This window comes from Notolepis coatsorum (genome assembly GCF_963971535.1).
Source record: "Notolepis coatsorum genome assembly, chromosome: 7".
Lineage (NCBI taxonomy): Eukaryota > Metazoa > Chordata > Actinopteri > Aulopiformes > Paralepididae > Notolepis > Notolepis coatsorum.
In genome coordinates, this window is record NC_140171.1 from 78,594,769 (window position 1) to 78,614,723 (window position 19,955).

The 19,955-nt window shown below is 41.6% G+C and overlaps 1 protein-coding gene across 1 annotated transcript in view; it reads left to right on the plus strand.

Annotated features, from left to right (window-relative positions):
- The window catches only part of znf827 (zinc finger protein 827), a 309,120-nt gene that overhangs the window by 267,941 nt on the left and 21,224 nt on the right, over positions 1 to 19,955 (plus strand). The window contains 2 exon segments of the mRNA XM_084319389.1: positions 6,272 to 6,443; positions 7,377 to 7,543. Of these exon segments, the coding sequence (XP_084175515.1) occupies positions 6,272 to 6,443; positions 7,377 to 7,543 (339 nt within the window).

The window sequence follows — 19,955 nt, forward strand, 5'->3', positions numbered from 1 at the left end:
AGAAGGTTATTTATTTTTATTATATATATTTTTTTGCCTTTCATTTCAGATATTGATTGAAGAAGTGTGTTTTTAGTCTACAGAAAATCTTTAATATAGGTATTTTAAATCTTTAATAAAGATGATTGTACTCAAAGATTATTTGATGTCATCGCATTGCATAATTCTTATTTTGAGAATAGAACAATTCTGGAAACATCATCTTCAGCAGAAGTGGAAGACTAAGCAGTTTATTTCAAGCAAATTAAACCTGTGGGTTTTAGAAATTCATGTAGCGTCCTCAGATTAACCAAACCAAATCAGGTTCTGGTGTAGAACCATGCATTCGAACATGCACACACACACACACACACACACACACACACACACACACACACACGTCACACACACACACACACACACACACACACACACACACACACCATCTGAGGGGGTTGGCTGTGAACAGCTTGGCCACACCACAGAGAGCAGAAGCAGGGGCATATGTCAGTGTGATGGTCTTTTTGGTTTCCCCGGGCGACACAAAGGTTGCCTGGCTTCATGTCCTTGGGGCAAGTTGTGTGTGTAAGTGAGAGAGAGAGAGAGAGAGAGAGAGAGAGAGAGAGAGAGAGAGAGAGAGAGAGAGAGAGAGAGAGAGAGAGAGAGTGTGTTAATGTGTTTGTGTGTTAGGCTTCATTTGTGTGTATTAGGACTAGGGCTGGCCTGATTACCATTTTTTAATATGTTTGTGTGTTAGGCCTCATTTGTGTGTATTAGGACTGGGGCTCACTTGATTACCATTTTTTTGCCAAAGCTTTCGAGGCAAATCTTGAAGCGAATAATGGAAGATGGAATTTAGCACCTGGGGTAATAGAGCGTGGTCGGCAGTTCCGCACATCAGCAAAGCAAATATCAAAATCAGTATTAGTAGATCATACTATTTCTAGGCTCATGGAGGCAAGATGGAGCCAACCACCTCCAACAGAACCCTGCACCTTGTGTCGATGTGGTTTGGCTTTCAGCATGCAACCATAGAGATTCATGGCCGCATGAAAGGTGTTTTTTGGGCTAGAACATGTGATGCACTTTCCAGTTAAGGGGGACATGCATTGCTATTCCTAGCACTATTTGGGCAACTTTACACAATTCCTGTGAGTCTATTGAACACATCTGTAAGCTTTTATTAAAAAAAATCATTGTTTTATATTTCTAATCAAGTACTCAAAAGCCACATTTTTCTCACTTTGGATTTCAGGCTGTGTTGGCCTGGCTCCGCCCATAAGCACTGTGTAAATGAGTATGTGCTACTGCTGCTTCCCCGCGAGGTCCAGGTTGTGTGTAAATGAGTATGTGCTACTGCTGCTTCCCCGCGCGAGGTCCAGGTTGTGTGTAAATGAGTATGTGCTACTGCTGCTTCCCCGCGAGGTCCAGGTTGTGTGTAAATGAGTATGTGCTACTGCTGCTTCCCCGAGCGCGGTTTGTTTCCCCGACAGAAGCTCTCTCTCTCTCTCTCTCTCTCTCTCTCTCTCTCTCTCTCTCTCTCTCTCTCTCTCTCTCTCTCTCTCTCTCTCTCTCTCTCTCTCTCTCTCTCTCTCTCTCTCTCACTTGCTCGTTGTCTGCCTCGCTCTGTTTGAGGAAGTGTCGGGTTACACTATCTGCCTCGCTCTGTTTGCTGTCGCTGTCAACCATAGAGGGGGCGTTAGTTATGCAAATCAGTGCTATATTAACGTCAGCAAAACCGTCAAATCGGAACAGCTTAGTTGAGTGAGGGAGGATCTCATGAACTCGAGACTAGATTGATGAGTCAATATGGTAATTAGAGACACAGACTCATTGATACTAACCCGTATTACTATAAAACCATGCTAAACACAGAAAAAGCCATTTATAATGCATGTCCCCTTTAAATAAAGGGGTTTTTATCTGTTTTTTGATGAGTGCTTCAGACTGCCATGTTGTGTCCTTTGTGGAGCAGCGCTCTGAGCACTGAGTGCTGTTCATTCTACTGGAATCATCCATTTCAGATTGCTGTCTTGAGTTTGATGCTGATAAATACAGAGAAGTTATGAGATATATCAAAAGAGAAGCATGCTTTCACAGCACTGGTGGTGGGGAGAACATCTGCCTTTTACATTATACTCCCTTTCCTTTCTTATTTGTATTATCTTCTATTTTACATAAATATGGACTAGGGATGCCCCGATCGATCGGCCACCGATCGTTATCGGCCGATATTCAGTATAAATATGCGATCGGGGAATTCCGATAATTAGTCATATTCGCCGATCGCGGAAACTGATCAAGTGGATATCTCACTCGCTTGTCTCAGACGCACAGGACCTGCAAACTGCTCCTCCTCCCTAGCCCCGCCCGCACCCGTGTAGAGTTTGTAAACACAGAGGAGGCGGCTCCTCTGCTGAGTCTAGATAGTGCATTCGACCTGAGCTAACGTTAGCTACCTAGCTATCGTTACTGTTTTATTTTCGCCGATCGTCAAAACAGATCTCACTCGCTGAGTTCTGTCTCAGACACCGGGAGCTGCACACAGTGCTGCGCGTCTTCTGCTCCTCCTCCAGCTCCTCCCGCACGCATGTAAACACGGGTCTAGTCTAGTCTAGTGGGACGGGACCTCCATGAGCTAACGTTAGCTACCGCTACAAAATGACCCAGTCAACTATTCACTTTTAGTTTAATACATGATGAGGCATTGTCTAACTGAACGGTATCTAGCCGGCTAGCTACTGATAGCTCCTGATATCAACAAATGCTCCAGCAATAGTCTAGTTATCTAGTACTAGTGTATGTTACCTCTGTTAGCTCACGTTAGCTTAGCTCACTGTTCAAAACGAAATGTCCCATTCAACTAAATAGTTCACTGAGGCGTTGTCTTAACGTTATATTTCCGGCTAGCAGTAGCTACAGACAGCTCCTGATATCAATGTCTTATAACACTCATTCGATGCATATTCGAAGCCCGGCTTGCGTCGCAGTCATTAACGGGGATAGCTGAGGGAGTAGGGTATATCTGCAGAGCCTAGGGTAAATCTGCAGAGCCGAATGTGATTTGATCAAAGCAGAGTATGTACACACAGACAGTGGAGATAGCGAGCATTTTGACTTGTTGCGTGGTGGCGATGTCTCGCAGATAATACAAGTACAAGTCTAATTATATAATATATATATTTTATAAAAAAAAAAAAAAAAAAAAAAAACTTTTTATATAAAATAATTTTTAATTTCTTTTTAATCAAAAACGATCGGTATCGGATCGGTATCGGCCGATATGGCTCACGACGATCGGTGATCGGTATCGGTGGCAAAAAACGTGATCGGGGCATCCCTAATATGGACCTTATGTTGCCATAAGGACGGTGTATATGGTCTGCGCAACCTGACACGCTACTGTGAACGAGATTAGGTCAAAGCCTAGTACATGGCTGGACCGTGTGTGGTCAACATTGTGGCCAATTCCACTTCCGTGTTTTCCGTGTTGGTCACTTGATCCTGCGGCCCAATCACTTCATCACTCAGCAACAGACATTCACGTTAGTGAGCAGCTGTTACAGATGTGAGTTACTTAGTGACATTACCGGTAGGGATGCTCGATATTGGTTTTTTTACCGATACCGATATTGTCCAACTCTTAATTTCCGATACCGATATCAACCGATACCGATATATGCAGGGTTTCCCCCCCCCCTCAAAAATGGAATAATTTCAGGTAATTAACATTACATATCTCTTGTTGTGGAATTAACACAACATTATGCATACTTTTGACAATAAATAAAATCAGAATTTGTTCTTACTTGGTTGCCTGGGTAAATAAAGGTTATAGAAATGTAAAAAATAAAAATAAAAATATTGAAAACCGATACCGATATTTTCTGATATCACATTTTAATCCCGATATCGGCCGATAATATCGGTAGGCCGATAATATCGGACATCCCTAATTACCGGTCATAGAGCTGCTTCACATCTGAAAGCTAGGATACATTATAGCCGATTTACTTATGGTCAGGGATTCATATTTTTAATGGTTGGACCTTTACGCTTTGGCAGATATGTCATTGTCTGATGAGATTTAATTAACTATGATCATAGAGCGATTAGACTATTGTAGGCAACTATTGGCTGTCGATACGATCTGTGACCATTTTCTCACCTCAGAGGATAATCATTGTTAGCAGCTTTAATCAGTAGGCATATTTTCAACCAAATAATCAATAACGGACTATGCATTGCCAGACCTATTCCACACTTAGTGTAACAGTGGATGCAAACGGTAAAGGAACTGTACTTTTCCCACCACTGCCCCCTGTACGCCTCGCTCTCCTCCTCTCTCGTCTTGAAAATAGGTTGCAGGCCTGTGACGTAGAACGTTTGGCCAGTTAGATGTCTGATGTTTGACCACTTGAGAACTCCGATGCTCAGATCTATAGCAAAAGGTTCACATCTAAAAGCACATACTGTATGTAACGCTGGCCTCGCCCGGTCCAGCCAAAGGTGCGCGCTAGGTGGCACACAGAACACACATACATGCAAGACTATAACAAGTTGTCATCACTAAATGGGCTTGATTGAGAAGAATTTTCAGAGTGGTTGTTTATTACTATTTGTATTAGATATTTCTTTAGTGTTTATAAGAGTGGTTTTGGAGTGGTTTAAAAATAACACACAAAAAAAAGGATACACTTGAATTGTGGTGTGTGTGGGTGTATGTAATCATATTTGTATTTTATTTAAGAGTTGGTCAACATATAGTCTATGCATCATACCTCCTCTGACTGTGTGTACTGTGTGTACCCATTAGTAGTGTGAATCTCATGATTAGATTTTGGTTCTTTTTTCATGTGATTAAAAAATCTATTCTTGATTCATCACAATTACCGTATTGGCCAGAACATAAGACCGGGGGGGGTCGAGTTATATTCAGGGTCTATTGATTGGAAGTGTCACTGAAAAAAGACAGCAACTTTAGAGCAATATTTAGCCACTTTCCCGGTAAGCTAGCATGACATGTTTGGCATTAATGGTTTTCTGTGCATATAATGTCATTGGATTTGCGCTAGCTTAAAAACTGACTACAGACAGTGATACTAATGTTGCATGATCCACTGGTTTCAGTAGGTTTCAGAAGGTTGAAAGTAAGGCCAAGTTAACAAAGTTCAGCACTGATGAGGAGTAATATAATTCACATTTGAACCCTTTCACTATCACACTATCAAATGGTTAACCCTTTCACTGCGACATTACAGAAGGTTAACCATTTCACTGCCACACAACAAAGGGTTACCCCTTTCACTACCACATTACAGAAAGGGTTAAGATCATGGTGATCAATGAGGCAGTCTAACTGAAATAACCTCTGGTTCTATTTTTCACTTTGAGATCTAAATTATGTTAGAAATAGGCCTACCAGGCTACATTAACATTGTATTTAAATTGTATTTAAATAACTCTGATGAATACACATTTGGTGCATTTGTATCTAATGTAAACAGGACAATTTAATTTATCTACCTTGTTTTATTCAATGTCTTTTACTGGTAGTCTACATTCTGGTCAGATATACTTTTTTTTTTTTTTAATAAAAACAAGATTTGATAGGGCGGCTAAGTGGCGCAGTGGGCAAGGCGCTCGTCACTAACGCAGGAGATGCTGGGTTCGAGCCCAGCTCTCGGCGTTGCTTCCGGCTTGGCTGGTCGTTCATACTAATACAATTGGCAGTATTAGGGGGTGGGAAAGCCGGTGGGTGGGGATCGGACGTTGTGGACAGCGACTCCTACAGGTCGGTTGGTGCGCCTGTACAGCAGAATCAGGGAGTATTGGGGGCAGCGTGAGCCTCCCACGCGTTACTCCTCGCCACTGAGAGATCGCGCTGTACAGGTGAAAAGATGCGACGGCTGCCTCCTCATGTACCGGAAGGGACACGTGATGCAAGGCTTCGTCAACATTGCAGCCGACCAGTGGGAGGCATGGTCTAGCAACGTTCGAGACAGGGGAGGGAAGAATTGGATAATACGAAAATTAGAAAAAATGGGGAGAAAAAGTAGATAAAAAAAAAAAAACAAGATTTGATATTTGGGTCAATGCAGTTTTTAGGCAATTGGATAGATTTGATTCTAGATTGCTGTTAATGTATGAATCAGTTCAGAATATATCACAATAAAATGTGAATTGTTTAAATTAAAAGGATAAAGGATTTGGTTATGGAAGGAACTGAATGGAATGCCCTCACAAATAAAATGACACAAGGATATGTGTCTGTGTGTGTGCATTGTTGCAGAGGAGAGGAAGTATAAGTGTCACCTGTGTCCTTACGCAGCCAAGTGCAGAGCCAACCTCAACCAGCACCTGACCATCCACTCTGTCAAGCTGGTCAGTACCGACGCAGAGCAGATTGTCACCGCCGTCACCTCAGACGCAGCCGAGCGCAGGAACTGCCCCTACTACTACAGGTATAACCACAGTACATATAAGAGCTGCATCTACTACTACAGGTATAACCACAGTACATATAAGAGCTGCATCTACTACTACAGGTATAACCACAGTACATATAAGGGCTGCATCTACTACTACAGGTATAACCACAGTACATATAAGAGCTGCATCTACTACTACAGGTATAACCACAGTACATATAAGAGCTGCATCTACTACTACAGGTATAACCACAGTACATATAAGGGCTGCATCTACTACTACAGGTATAACCACAGTACATATAAGGGCTGCATCTACTACTACAGGTATAACCACAGTACATAAGAGCTGCATCTACCACTACCTGTATAATCACAGTACATACAAAAACATATACCACAGAAATATGCCCCTACAGTAAGTCTACAGGTATGACTATAGTACTACAGACTACAGTTATAGCTACAGTACAATAGACTACCAGCAAGACTACAGTACTATAGAATACAGGTATGCCTACAGTACTATAGAATACAGCTAAATGACCCCTGCTACTACTGTATATGTAGTACGACAGTACTGTAGACCATTAGGACTAGATCCTCCTCCTCTACTACAGGTAGACCGCAGCACTACCTGTAATACTACTGGAGCTGTCCTTAATATCAACAAATAATACAACAATACATGATAATTGTCTATATTACTTATACTGAATAAGTAGTCTACTGATGCATCAAGACTTAACATCCCAATTCTGAAGAGGTGTCATACTGATATACCCACACATAAGATCCAAAGAGGTTTTCTAAGATCACCTTCAACACAATGCACACGCACACACACACACACACACACACACACTGATGTCAGCTTATAGAGGTGTACACTAAAACCCAAAAGGTAACCCTCCTCTCTTCCTCATTCTTCCTTCCTCTCGGTCTCTCTCTCTGTTCTCTGTCCAGCTGCCACGTGTGTGGTTTCCAGACGGAGCTCAACGCCCAGTTTGTCAGCCACATGTCGCTCCACGTGGACAAGGAGCAGTGGATGTTCTCGCTGTGCTGCAGCACCTGCGACTACGTCTGTGTGGAGGAGAACGACATGAAGAGCCACGTCAGCGCCGGGCATGCAGGTGGGGAACCTATAGACACACAGTGGTCTGGGGTTTGAGGCGGTATCAATACCGCCTGGTTTTGGGCAATTTCCCCCCCCCCCCCCGCTAATTGTGCTATGTCACCAATGCCATTACTATGGGAACACAACATCTCATGGAAGGCGGTTTGCTCTTGACCGGTAGCAACGCTAGTAGCCAGTTAGCTGTAACCTGTGAGTACAGAGAGGCACACTGTGTTTATTATGAGGCGGTTGTTCTTCTGTAGATCTGGATTCAGGATCGTCTGAAACCAGCAGGGAAGGGATTGCCACTATCTACCAATGGTCAATGGTCTGTGTGTTGTCTAGCCAAACCTTTCTTACTCAACAAACCAGTACAATGATATTAATTCACTCAGAAAAATCTTATTGTGGAATGTTAATGTCAGAAGTGTGTTTTTCAGCTTCAAATGTTTCATTTGATTTATTTTAGTGCACCCTCTCTGAGCACAGCCAACTCTCAGTTGCTGAGGGGGCGTGGCCTTCTGTTCATTGAAAGGAGATATCAAGTTAGTATCATAATACATTTCTTTCAAATGTAAACAAATTCATGGGACCAGTGTGATCGGTTGCTATGGGATATTAACATTGGCTAACCTGTGCTGTGGATGTATTTGAACCACAAAAATGTACTAAATTGTAGCAAACTACAATTTTATTACTTGTTTGTGGACTAGCTAGCTGATATGCTCAGGAAAGCAAGCTTGTCACCATTGGGCGAAAATTCTTGTTTTTAATCCAAAAATAGGTCATTTGTGTAGATCCGATGAGTTTTTGAAATTGGAGGGGGGGTTGGGGATTGCGAGGACAGCGTCACAGGGAATTAAATGAGAACTTCTGAGTTGTCAAAACGAAGCAAAAAAAGAAAGCTCCTCTTCGCTGAGTGAACACTGAAGAGTCTGAAGTGTCTCTGGGGGGTCAGTTTTTGACTGTACACATGCCTTAAAGGGGAACTATTTTACTATTTCTTTCACTATTTGGGCACTTTTACACAATTCCTGTGAGTCTATGGAACACCTCTGTAATATATTTTTTTTTTTATTCATTGTTTTGTATTTCTAATCAAGTCCTCAAAAACAGCATTTTTCTACCTCAAGATCTCGAGCCGTTTTGAGCCTGGGCTCCTAAACCACTGCGCAGCGTCGTCGTCGCCTGAACATTAACATGCAGCGTCGTCTTTCTGACATCACATATCGCGCACATTTTCAAATGACTCAGTTCAGTGAGGGTGAATATTGTGAGAGGAGAATTGGAAGAATGCGCCAATATGAGAATTTTGAGACATAGATCATATTAATATAAGTTCACATAGCTAGGAAACAATGCTAAACACTCAAAAAGGCCATTTATAAGATAGTTCCCCTTTAACACTTTCCGTGTCACGCCTCCGTGTCCTATTTACCCCGTTGAATGCCACCGCTCTATTCAATGACAGAGCTCTCGCATTTGTGAACGCATAAACGATATCTTAAATTATGTGTCTAATACGACCGTCGCTTATCAATGACTTGTTTGCAGTCAACATTGTCGAAACGGATTGTTTTTTAATCGGTTCATTTCCGTTTTATACCATTTTGAAAAACGCTTGTTTTTTGAAACTTTCAGAAAAAATAAAAGATTCTGCAGGAATCGCGCTTTACTGTAATACACAAAACAAAAACACGTTGTCATTTTTCGGCCTATTTATGAATCGTTTTCAAATACACGCTAGATTATCGATAGTATATGTGTACTTATGCACGCTATAGAAGCGGGCTGAAAATTCCATTATCTTATTTCCTGATCAGCTACACACACTCACATCCACATACACACATAGGGGACACGTTGATATATAGGTGAAAACAGCTCTGATTATCCCAATACTGGTAAAATAGATTCCTTACCTCAGATCAGATGTTCTCCAAAAAGATTATTCCAATTCCTGATCGCCATTCCAAATATCGATCGCGTTTATTGATCCAACGCTGGGTGGTCAAAAGACATATTCCACGCTGTTCTGGTGGTGGGAAATGACTTGGATCGTCTCCGGTTACTTGTCTGACAAGTAAAATGTGGATTCCGGACTATTTTTTCCCCATGCGTTTCATTCAGTGCAATCCAATGGGGTGCAGTACCATCCGGAGAGACGATAGGGGGCGGTATTTTCCCTGTTCGAGCTCAGACAGATCTCCACTGGTAACGTGAGGCTAGATTGATGAAAAATTTATGGAAATCGATAATAAAAAAAATAACGATTAAAAACTAGATTCCTCGTCGGCTGGCACTCAACAGCTGGCATGAACTAACGAGAAATCTCGTCGCTGGCACTCAAAGTGTTAATGTAGGAATCTCTTACAGTAGCGTTATGATGACCTTAATTGGTTTATATGATGACATGTCAAGTTTGGGACTGTTAATTAGCCTAATGAGGTTGAGTTGTTTTGATTTAGCAAGCAGTAGCTGTCACAATTTGGATGTAATGCTAGAGGTTGACGTTATTTCCATGGAGTCTAATGCTAGCTAGCGTACTTGTTATTCCAGATTCCACTTGTATAATGGTACTGACATTCGCTGTGTTGGCTCTGGGACTATTAATTTAATCTTACTTACTACTTACAGTAGCCTTATATCGCTTGAGAAGGGAGCAAATGCCAAGCTCACTGAAAATGACAGAAGCTGAATTGAAATTACCATGTGACCGTTTTTCTTTTAGTTGTAGTGGTTGTGAAATCATGTATAAACGTCATATCTATATAGCAAATTTAGGGTAATAATTTTCCCTTATACTTTGGACATGACATTTTTTATTTTATTTATTTGAAATTTATTGGAAGGATAAACCCCTTGAGATATGCTATCTCATGACATAAGGAAGTCTCCATTTCTAAGAGGTCACAGTGATGACACAGTCTCTGGTCTCTGGGCAGCCAGGTTTATGTCTTCCTTTTTATATCTCAAGACAATGGGCCCCACGTCTATATTCTGTTTGGTTTTAGGAGGTCAGTTTGTTTGTTTCTCGACTTATCAGTGTAGTTTCTTTTAAATGTATGGGCACTGCAGCTTTGACCCTTAGTGTGCAGTTGTCGTTGTTTTGGTGTTTATAATAATAATACATTTTATTTGTCATGCACTTTACATTTCACAGTGATTGCTACATGCATATAATAGTGAATAAATGTTTGAGGGGAAATATAATAATACTAGACTTTCTGGCATGTTTTGATAAAAGAATATCCAGATTTAATGGACATTCAGTTGAATTGCAACCCTGCACTCTTCCATCACATGTGCAGATGGTACTCAGCATATTTCCCATGAATGCAATGCTAATGAGCCACATTACTACATGCTTTCAGGCATTTGATTATATTACTGGAGTAAATATATGTTATATGACAAATGTAACTAGCAGATAGTAGCCTAAAGTACAGTTAGGTTTATGGTTTCTAACTTGTTAAAGGGGTACTTTGACCAAAACACAATACTGATTTATTTGACACATAATCTCACACACATCCAAAAACTCAAAACAGTTTTGCACACATTAATTTAACGTTTGACAGTTATTGAGAGTACATTTGTTTGAATATGGCCACTAGTGATGTCATCTGGGACATGGTTGTGTTGTATTTGTGTTACATTAATTACAGCTCAAAGAAATTATACGGTAGCAGTCCCTATAAGACATACATCTTCATCATATCATGGTGCAGTAATTGACACAACACAAGGATTCAATGTCCCTGATGACATGACTGTGGCCATATTCAAACTCATTTACTCTCAATAACTGTCAAACTATGAACAAAATGGTTTAGTGTTTTTGGATCCCTTCATGCCCTTACACCCCCCCCCCCCCCCCCCCCCCCCGTATCTATCTGGCCCCCTCCAACCACCGCCTGGAAGCTTCAAGCCTCAGACACGGATCTGCTCTAAACGGATTTGCTACACACTCACCTACAAACTTTTGGGGACAGAGCCCTTAGCGTGGCGGCCCCCATCCTCTGGAACTCGCTCCCGGCTGAGATCCGCTTCACCGACTCTCTTAACTCATTCTGTGCCATTCACGTATATATACATGTTTGCTCGCTGAGTGCCAATCACGTATATATACGTTATTTGATCCGTTTTCCTTTTTTTCTATTTTAATATTCTATGCAGTCTCACGGACCTCTTCTATGTTACTGTTGAAAGCCATACTGAGACCCCGAGAGTGCAATACCGGCCAGATCCTGCTAGGTGGCAGTATCGCCCACCCTTTGAAACCCTGTTCCAGACTGTGTTACATTTAATGTCGTCCGGGCAGAGAATTTTGGCCCAGGCAAGTCTAGCGGTTCATCCGAGCACATTGGAACGCGTCCAGGACACTCGATGCATGTGTAGTGCCAGATTATGTTGGGGACGCGATGGACATCAATACTGGAAATCGCGATCAGACAATTGGAATATTCTTTTTGGAATAACCCCGATCAAAGGTAAGGACTATCTGACATAAATTCCACCTTGATCCTACAATGATTTCACATCGATCCAGCCGATCAACGTATGTAGTATTCAAAACGAATGCCGTTGCTGGCGATCAGAGCATAAAAAAAAATCACTCTGAAACTATACAATATTCACCACGGGATAATGCGCAGACGTATACATGATTTTTTTTTTTTTGCATGTTGGACGAGAGATAGTGACTGTCAAATGAGCCATAGTATTGTCTCCATAGCTAGAATATAGAATATAGATATAGCTCATCAAACATTGTGACGCACAGTGAAAATAGGCAATGGAAAGCTGGCGCATTGACTACAGTTATGAGGGTAATAGCTGGCGCTGAAAGTGTTAAGACAGCCTTGAAAACCCACCTATTAAACCCACAAAGGCCTCTGGTCGTCTCCCTGTCCTTCATTGTTATTATTTTTCTGTTTGTTATATTTGTCTTTTTGTTGCTTTGTAAAGCGTCCTTGAATTAATCCATTTCCAAAAACCTTTTTTGTGTAGGGGCTAAATATTGCTCCAAAGTTAAAGCAAAATGTTTTAGGTGAAGAACTGGCAATGACATGACCTTTTTCAAAGGGGTCCCTTGACCCCTTAAGGTACAGTAGCTGGATAAGAACCACAGGAGTCTCCTCTTTACAGCCATGCCCAACTTCTACTAACATTTGCCCCATTCTATTTTTGCATGCAGTACAAATGTTTTTTCTTATTATATATTATTATATTATATATATACTGTATATATATATATATGTGTGTGTGTATTTCTTGGTAATATATTTGTATTTCTTAACTCTTTCTCTGCCATGCTGGGAACGGGATATGGCTATGTTCTGCCACGCATTAAACCAATGGAGTCACTCACCTTGTTTGCAGGGCTATAACTATATTCTATTTTATAGCTATGGATGCAATACTATAATAGTATCTATCGTTCAAGATGTGAAAAAGAAAAAAAAAATTCATCCATACATTCCCGTTTTATAGCGTGGCGAATATAAGTATGGTTTTAGAGCGGTTTAGGGTAATTTCTGGGAGGCTAGTAATAGCCTGCAACGTATATTATACTTAATCCATTGGCATTTCATCCCTATACACGCTACAATTAAAAATTCAAATGCATATGATCGGTATATAATGTTCCATCATGAATGCATGAAAAGGGGGGGGGGTCGTTTCTGATGAATTGATTGTCAATAACGGCATTCGTTAGTACAACAACGTACGCTGATCAGGGCGATGGCTATGAAAACAAGCCACAATCAAGCTGAAATTGACGATAAATCGCTCTTACCTGTGGCCGGTGGGATTCCAAAAAGAATATTCCAATTATTTGATTGCCATCTGGTAGAACGTATGTCCATTTGGCCCACGACATAACCCACCCAGCATAATGAATCGGGGGTCCCGAAAGCGATTCAATGCGATTGGGTGAAGCCCTTGGTCCAGGTTACTAGAAAAGTCCGCCCGGAGGCATTTCATCAACGCACAGCCCCATACAGAGTCTCGAAGGAAGTGCAACATCGGCCGCATACCACCAGGCGGCGGTATTGGACTTTAGCGATCTCAGACTCATTCCCTATGGTAACACCAGCCTTCCTGGATGGATAACGAATGGAAATAGCGAATAAAAGAAATAACGATCAAATAACGAGTATACTCGTTGTTGGCGTCCAACAATTGGCTGCCAATAACGAGTATACTCGTCGTTGGCAGTGAATGAGTTAACAGATATAAACAGTCTTTGGTTTGCGTTCAATGGAATCACAATACAGTAGAATATCCCAATATATATATATGTCATTAGAATATACAATATATTTCAGATTTTCAGTAGAATATAATGTGTCATTAGAATAGCCAATATATGTCAGAAGAATCTCAAATTTGTGTCAGTAGATATCCAATATGTTACAGTAAAACATCTGACACATGTCAGTAGAGTAGTATAACAAGCCAATGATTGCTTATGAGATTAGCAATGTTTTCAGGCCTTTTGGAGTGATGTGTACATTCATATTTAACACTTTGGTCGCCAGGCTTATATTCACAATAAACCATCCCACGCCAGCTCTATTTGTCTATGGAGAAGTTCCCCTTATTTGCAGGGCTATAACTTTTTAAATTGTATTGCTAAATTGACATTACTATGGCCCATTCAACGTCAAGTATCTATTGTTCAGGGTGTAGCAACGTTATACTTTTTCATTCACATATTCATACTAAAATACGGTCTAAAGTATAAGTATGTTTTTATCGTTTTCTGCAGCATTCTCCAGAACGTGATTTATAGCCCTAAATGCATTATATTGATGATCAAATACAGTTTGATAGCGATCTGCGCGAGATAAAACATTTCAAATGGACGTGCTTCTAGAAGTTACTACTTATCATCTGATGTTGACCGGATGGGGGGGGGGGGTCGTTTATAATTCCGTGGCCAACGTTAGATGATTCATCTAGTGTGGGTGATATGATCATCAGAGCAGTTTATATCGAACACGTTAAAAAAAAACGCTGAATCTCACCGTAGCTTCCTCATAGCGTTGGGCGATGAGTGTGGAGCAGAAATATTCCTATTATGGGATGTAGAAATATGCGATCCATCTCCAGGTTGTATAATAGTATATACGTCCAAATCATGTTGTTTATCGAGTTATTGGTAACGGATTGCTATCCATTGTGTCTAGCTCGAGTCCTGGGACTATTAGCGAGTGATCGGACCGAATTGGAATGAGCACCAGCTTCCGTTTCCTGTTTCCGGTTTGGGCGATCCGCCGATCGGCCACCAGATGGCGCTCTTGAACCGTTGGAGAGTTGAGAGGGGATCAACAGTAGATCTCAAGTCTCCGGGGGAGAAATATGATTGCGATCACAGATTTTTGAAATATTGATCTCAAAGACGTGGTACGGCGTCTTTGGCAGAATGAGCATGGCGGGGAATGACGTGATAAGGCGTTTTTGGCAACCAAAGTGTTAAAGACAGTAGAGGTTGCATACTTGCAGGTGATATGTAGTGATTAGCATCAACCCTTACAACCCATAGCTTGTTTGGTTGTTGCAAAATATTCAAAACCGTTAATTTTTTCTGGTTGATCAGAGATGTGTCTGTACTATAGTGTTGCAGAGTGTGGGCCTTGTTCCTAGCTCAAAATAGAAATAATTTGCCCTGGGATGAAGCCATGTATTCCAGAAGAAGAAAGCTTACAAGGACAGCTTAAGGTCAACACACTGAAAGGTGACAGAGAAGTAAAGCTCCCTAACGAGCTCTGTTGGATCAGGAGAAGACTTTGGGTCTTTCTAACAAAACAAGAGTCCAACTGCTTCCTCCACTCATCCTTCTCTGGACTTTCAAAGCTGCAGGTCTGTAGCCCTGTGGGTCGATATCTGTGTTTTTTGTCTGAAACAGCTTTGTCCAGTTTATCACTGACGTTTTGCGAGTGTGTGTGTGTGTGTGTGTGTGTGTGTGTGTGTGTGTGTGTGTGTGTGTGTGTGTGTCTGTGTGTGTGTGTGTGTGTGTGTGTGTGTGTGTGTGTGTGTGTGTGTGTGTGTGTGTGTGTGGGTGTGTGTGTGTGTGTGTGTGTGTGGGTGGGATTGTCCAGCCTAGACAGCTGAGGGGTCCGTCTGAGGCCACAGTGGCCTTGTTTATCTAAGAGGGCTGGCCCTTATCGTGCCTGAGGGGGGGGAATCAATAGGCCTTGGGTCCTTTGGAGACGAGCTGGGTTTACGATGCCACTGTGGCCATCTTTTAAGTCCAGCTTGGCAGTTACCCCAGACCCACGCAAGATGGACGCCTCAACAGACCACACACATGGTAGAGGAATGGTAGTGCTGACGGTCCCCACTTCCTCCCCAACACGTACAAGCTGATTTATTTATTTTAATCCTCTCTTTCTCCGATTTTTCTCTGTTTTCTCCCTGTCCCAATTTAGTCGTTGTGCCAATTCCCGCCCTCCCCTACCTGGTTGTTGTGCGCATGTTCTCCTACTGGTCGGTACAGGGGAACCCTGAAGTCATCCGCACGCTTCCTCCGACACGTGCAGCTCTTTTTTCACCTGGCAGCGAGGACTCTCATTGGTGAAGTGTAACTCGTGGGAGGTCACGCTGCCTTCATCAAGTCGTGCCTCCGCTGAGCAAGCGCCCAGACCTGACATGTAGGCGTCGCTGTCCACAACGCCAGTTTCCCACCCACGGCTTCCCTCCCCTAACCCAGCCAAACGAGTTAGTATGACGATCAGCCCAAGCCAAGGCAATGCTGACTCCGGGAGTCGAGACCGCAGCCTCTTGCATTGGTGACGAGCACAATCTCCGCTACGCCACCTGACCGCCACAAGCTGCTTTCTTTGAGTGGAAGCTTGAAGCCTGTTTTAAAGAGGCCATATTATGGAAAATAGGTTTTGCCTAGTCTTTGTATGGATCTGGCTGTCTGAAATGTTATTTAGGCTCTGGGGGAAAGTGCAGTACTGGTAGTTTGTTCAGCCGTGCAGTACTGGTAGTTTGTTCAGCCGTGCAGTCCTGGTAGTTTGTTCAGCCGTGCAGTACTGGTAGTTTGTTCAGCCATGCAGTACTGGTAGTTTGTTCAGCCGTGCAGTCCTGGTAGTTTGTTCAGCCGTGCAGTACTGGTAGTTTGTTCAGCCATGCAGTACTGGTAGTTTGTTCAGCCGTGCAGTCCTGGTAGTTTGTTCAGCCGTGCAGTACTGGTAGTTTGTTCAGCCGTGCAGTACTGGTCAGGTGTGTGCGTGTGTGCACGCCCATATATGGTATTTGGAAAGATTGTGTGTTGTGAAGTTAAGACTTCAGAGAGAGAGTAAAGTACTGAAAAAAGGTACCGTTAGGTACCGGTATCGATTCCCAGGTAAAAAGAAACATTTCCAAGCTTGGTGTCCCGAGCAGACCCACCGTGTAGGCCAGATGCAAGCCACATTTCCCAATAAACCTCTGTTGGGCTGCTATAAAAAAAAATTATAATCGCAAATTTTATCACAATCGCAATATCTGTCCGAAAAATCGCACTTAGATATTTTCCCAAAATCGTGCAGCCCTAGCGTAGACCAGGGTTTAACCCCTGGTCATCAAGAGAGAGGGGAGATGAGGAAGATGAGCTGGTGCTGATGGGGAGTGAAGATGAGCTGGAGGACTGATCATACAGTATATACCCCACACACACAGTATTTAAGTTATTAAATCATAATGATTGTCCAAATCTGTCGGTTTTATAATTTTTTTAATAGGCCTTTATTTTCACAAGTAAGTTTCGGACAAGTAAGTTTAGCTTTCGGACAAGTAAAATATCAAAAAGTTAATGTCAAAAAGTTAATGTCAAGCCCTGACTGGTCTACCGGTATACCGTCTGCTTGGTGGTAACAGCTGGTATACACTAAATAGGGGATGTGATACTCTAATCTCTAATAATTGCCTACCCTTTCCTCACCATTCAGGACTCACAGGGCATTGTCATGCAATTTTGCTGTTGTCCAGTTCTTCTGCACATATTGACTATCTCATGCGTTTTTGTACTGTTTCTTTCACTATTTGGGAAATTTGACACAATTCCTGTGAGTCTATGGAACACATCTGTAAGTTTCTTTTTTTTTAATGCATTGTTTTGTATTTCTAATCAAGTACCGTAATTTTTGCACTATAAGCCGCACCTGAATATAAGCCGCAGCAGCTAAATAGAATTACCTATGTGTACATATTAGGGCTGACCCCTATTAATCGATTAGTGGGGTTCCCAAACTTTTCAGGCCGCGACCCAAAAATAACGGGGTCAGAGAGCCGCGACCCCCACTATTATAGGAGGTAATTTTTTTTTATATATATATAAATGGAAATGTATGGTTGAAACATGCACACGTTCTGCATCGAACATTGTACATATGTCTATACTGAACACTGTGACCTCATTTTCTACTTCTAAATTACATGCTATACTATGTTATTTGATACTATCTTGTCTAGCACAGTCTCTGGAGCGTAACAGTAAGAAGCATTTTGTATGAAAGTATTCTGTACTTCTGTATGACAACTATTAAAGAAACTTGAAACTTGAAACGCACACACATTAATAAGTATTGGAGGCTTTTAACCAGGGCCGGACTGGGGAAATCATTCAGGCCAGGAAATATAGTGCAAAATATAGCCCCAGTCAGGCCACTTTTTAAGCAGGGGGTCTGGGGGTCCCCCACCAGGACATTTCTTGTTACAAAGACTTCATTTCCTGCATTCTGGTGCAGGCATTTTTTTATTTGTTTTATTTATTTTAATTTATTTATTAAATGCCAGTGTTTGTGATGGCATCACAAATTATTGTTAAAAAACAGGCTAGCATATGTATGATTAGCAACAACACTGATTTTGATAGATTTTCAGTTTTTTTGTAATGTCAGATTGAAAATAATACAATCTTTTATTCAACTTCAGCCCTGATCATAACACCACATATTAATTTTATAATTCTAACCCTTTAAATGCCAGTGTGTGTGATGGCATATATTTGCAATATATCAAATGCAAAGTAGATTTTTCTGGGGGGGATTATTACAGGCTAGCATGTGTCAATGATTAGCAACAACAGTTTTTTGTAAGGGTCCCGCCTCCACCAATCACATGCGGCTCCTTTTGTGTGTGTGTGTGTGTGTGTGTGTGTGAGAGCAAGAGAGAGAGAGAGAGAGCGAGAGATAGTTCTCCAACTTGTGTGAGTTGCAGTGATCTCCTGGTTGTTCCCCACCTAGGTTATCTCTAACTATTGCGCTGCTGCAACTAGAAACACTGTCCTGGCCTGCTTCTAAGTTCAGTGGCCTGACTGGGTTGCGACCCCGACTTTGGGAACCCCATTAGTCGACTAATCGGTCGAAAGGAGCCGTAGTCGACTGGCCAACCTCTTAGTCGAATATAATAATAAAACAAAATATTTACTTTTTTTTTTTTTTTTTTTTTAATCATTCTTTCCAAAAGAAAAGAGGCATAGAAGCATGGCTAACGCTAATGGCACGCATACCAGAGGCTAACTGCCTACGAAAACAGGCACAGAGGCACTGAAAGAGGATTTCACCCATCTAATGAACACACTAGACTAGACAAATATCAAGATGGACCAATTGCATGCTTTTGCAGATGACAAGAAGCCTTCAGTATGGAATGATAACAAATTAAAAAAATTATAATAATAATAAATAAAAAATTATACTTTTATTTAATTTTTTTTTGTCGACCAACAGTCGACTAACGGCAAATTTTGGCCAATCCTAGTCGACCATCCAAATCCTTAGTCGGGGACAGCCCTAGTACATATATAAGCCGCACTGGACTATAAGCCGCAGGTGTTTTAATGTTTAATTACAGTCTTCCCACCAGCATTGGGACACAATACTGTTGGACAAATAACAAGAATTAACTAATTTACAAGTTGTATTAAGTTTAGCAAATAAGGGAACAGATAAATAACATTTCAATGCAGTCAAAAAAGCAATATTTCGATTTTTACATTTTCGGGTTTGGTCACGTCGAGAATTACGGTACTATAAAGCAGCATTTTCCCACTTCAAGATTTCAAGCTGTTTGTGGCTGGGCTCCGCTCTTACTCGGAATGCGATTTGAGTGACAGACCCCCACCTGTAGCTCCGCCCATACTACTCTACTATCGTCAAAGTGAACCTAATACAGAAAAAAAATATGCAGTGCGCACACACAAACACACTTACACTTTATATTTATTGATAAAGGATTTGCACTACAACTCGTACACCTACTGTGAATTGTACCTAAATTGCACCTCGTCCCATTTCTCCATTTCTGCCTTGCACTATATAGTATTGTATATTAGTACACTGCACAGTATTGTATATTGTATGGTAACTACGTCTATTCTGCATCGATTCTGCATCGAACATTGTACATATGTCTAAACTGAACACTGT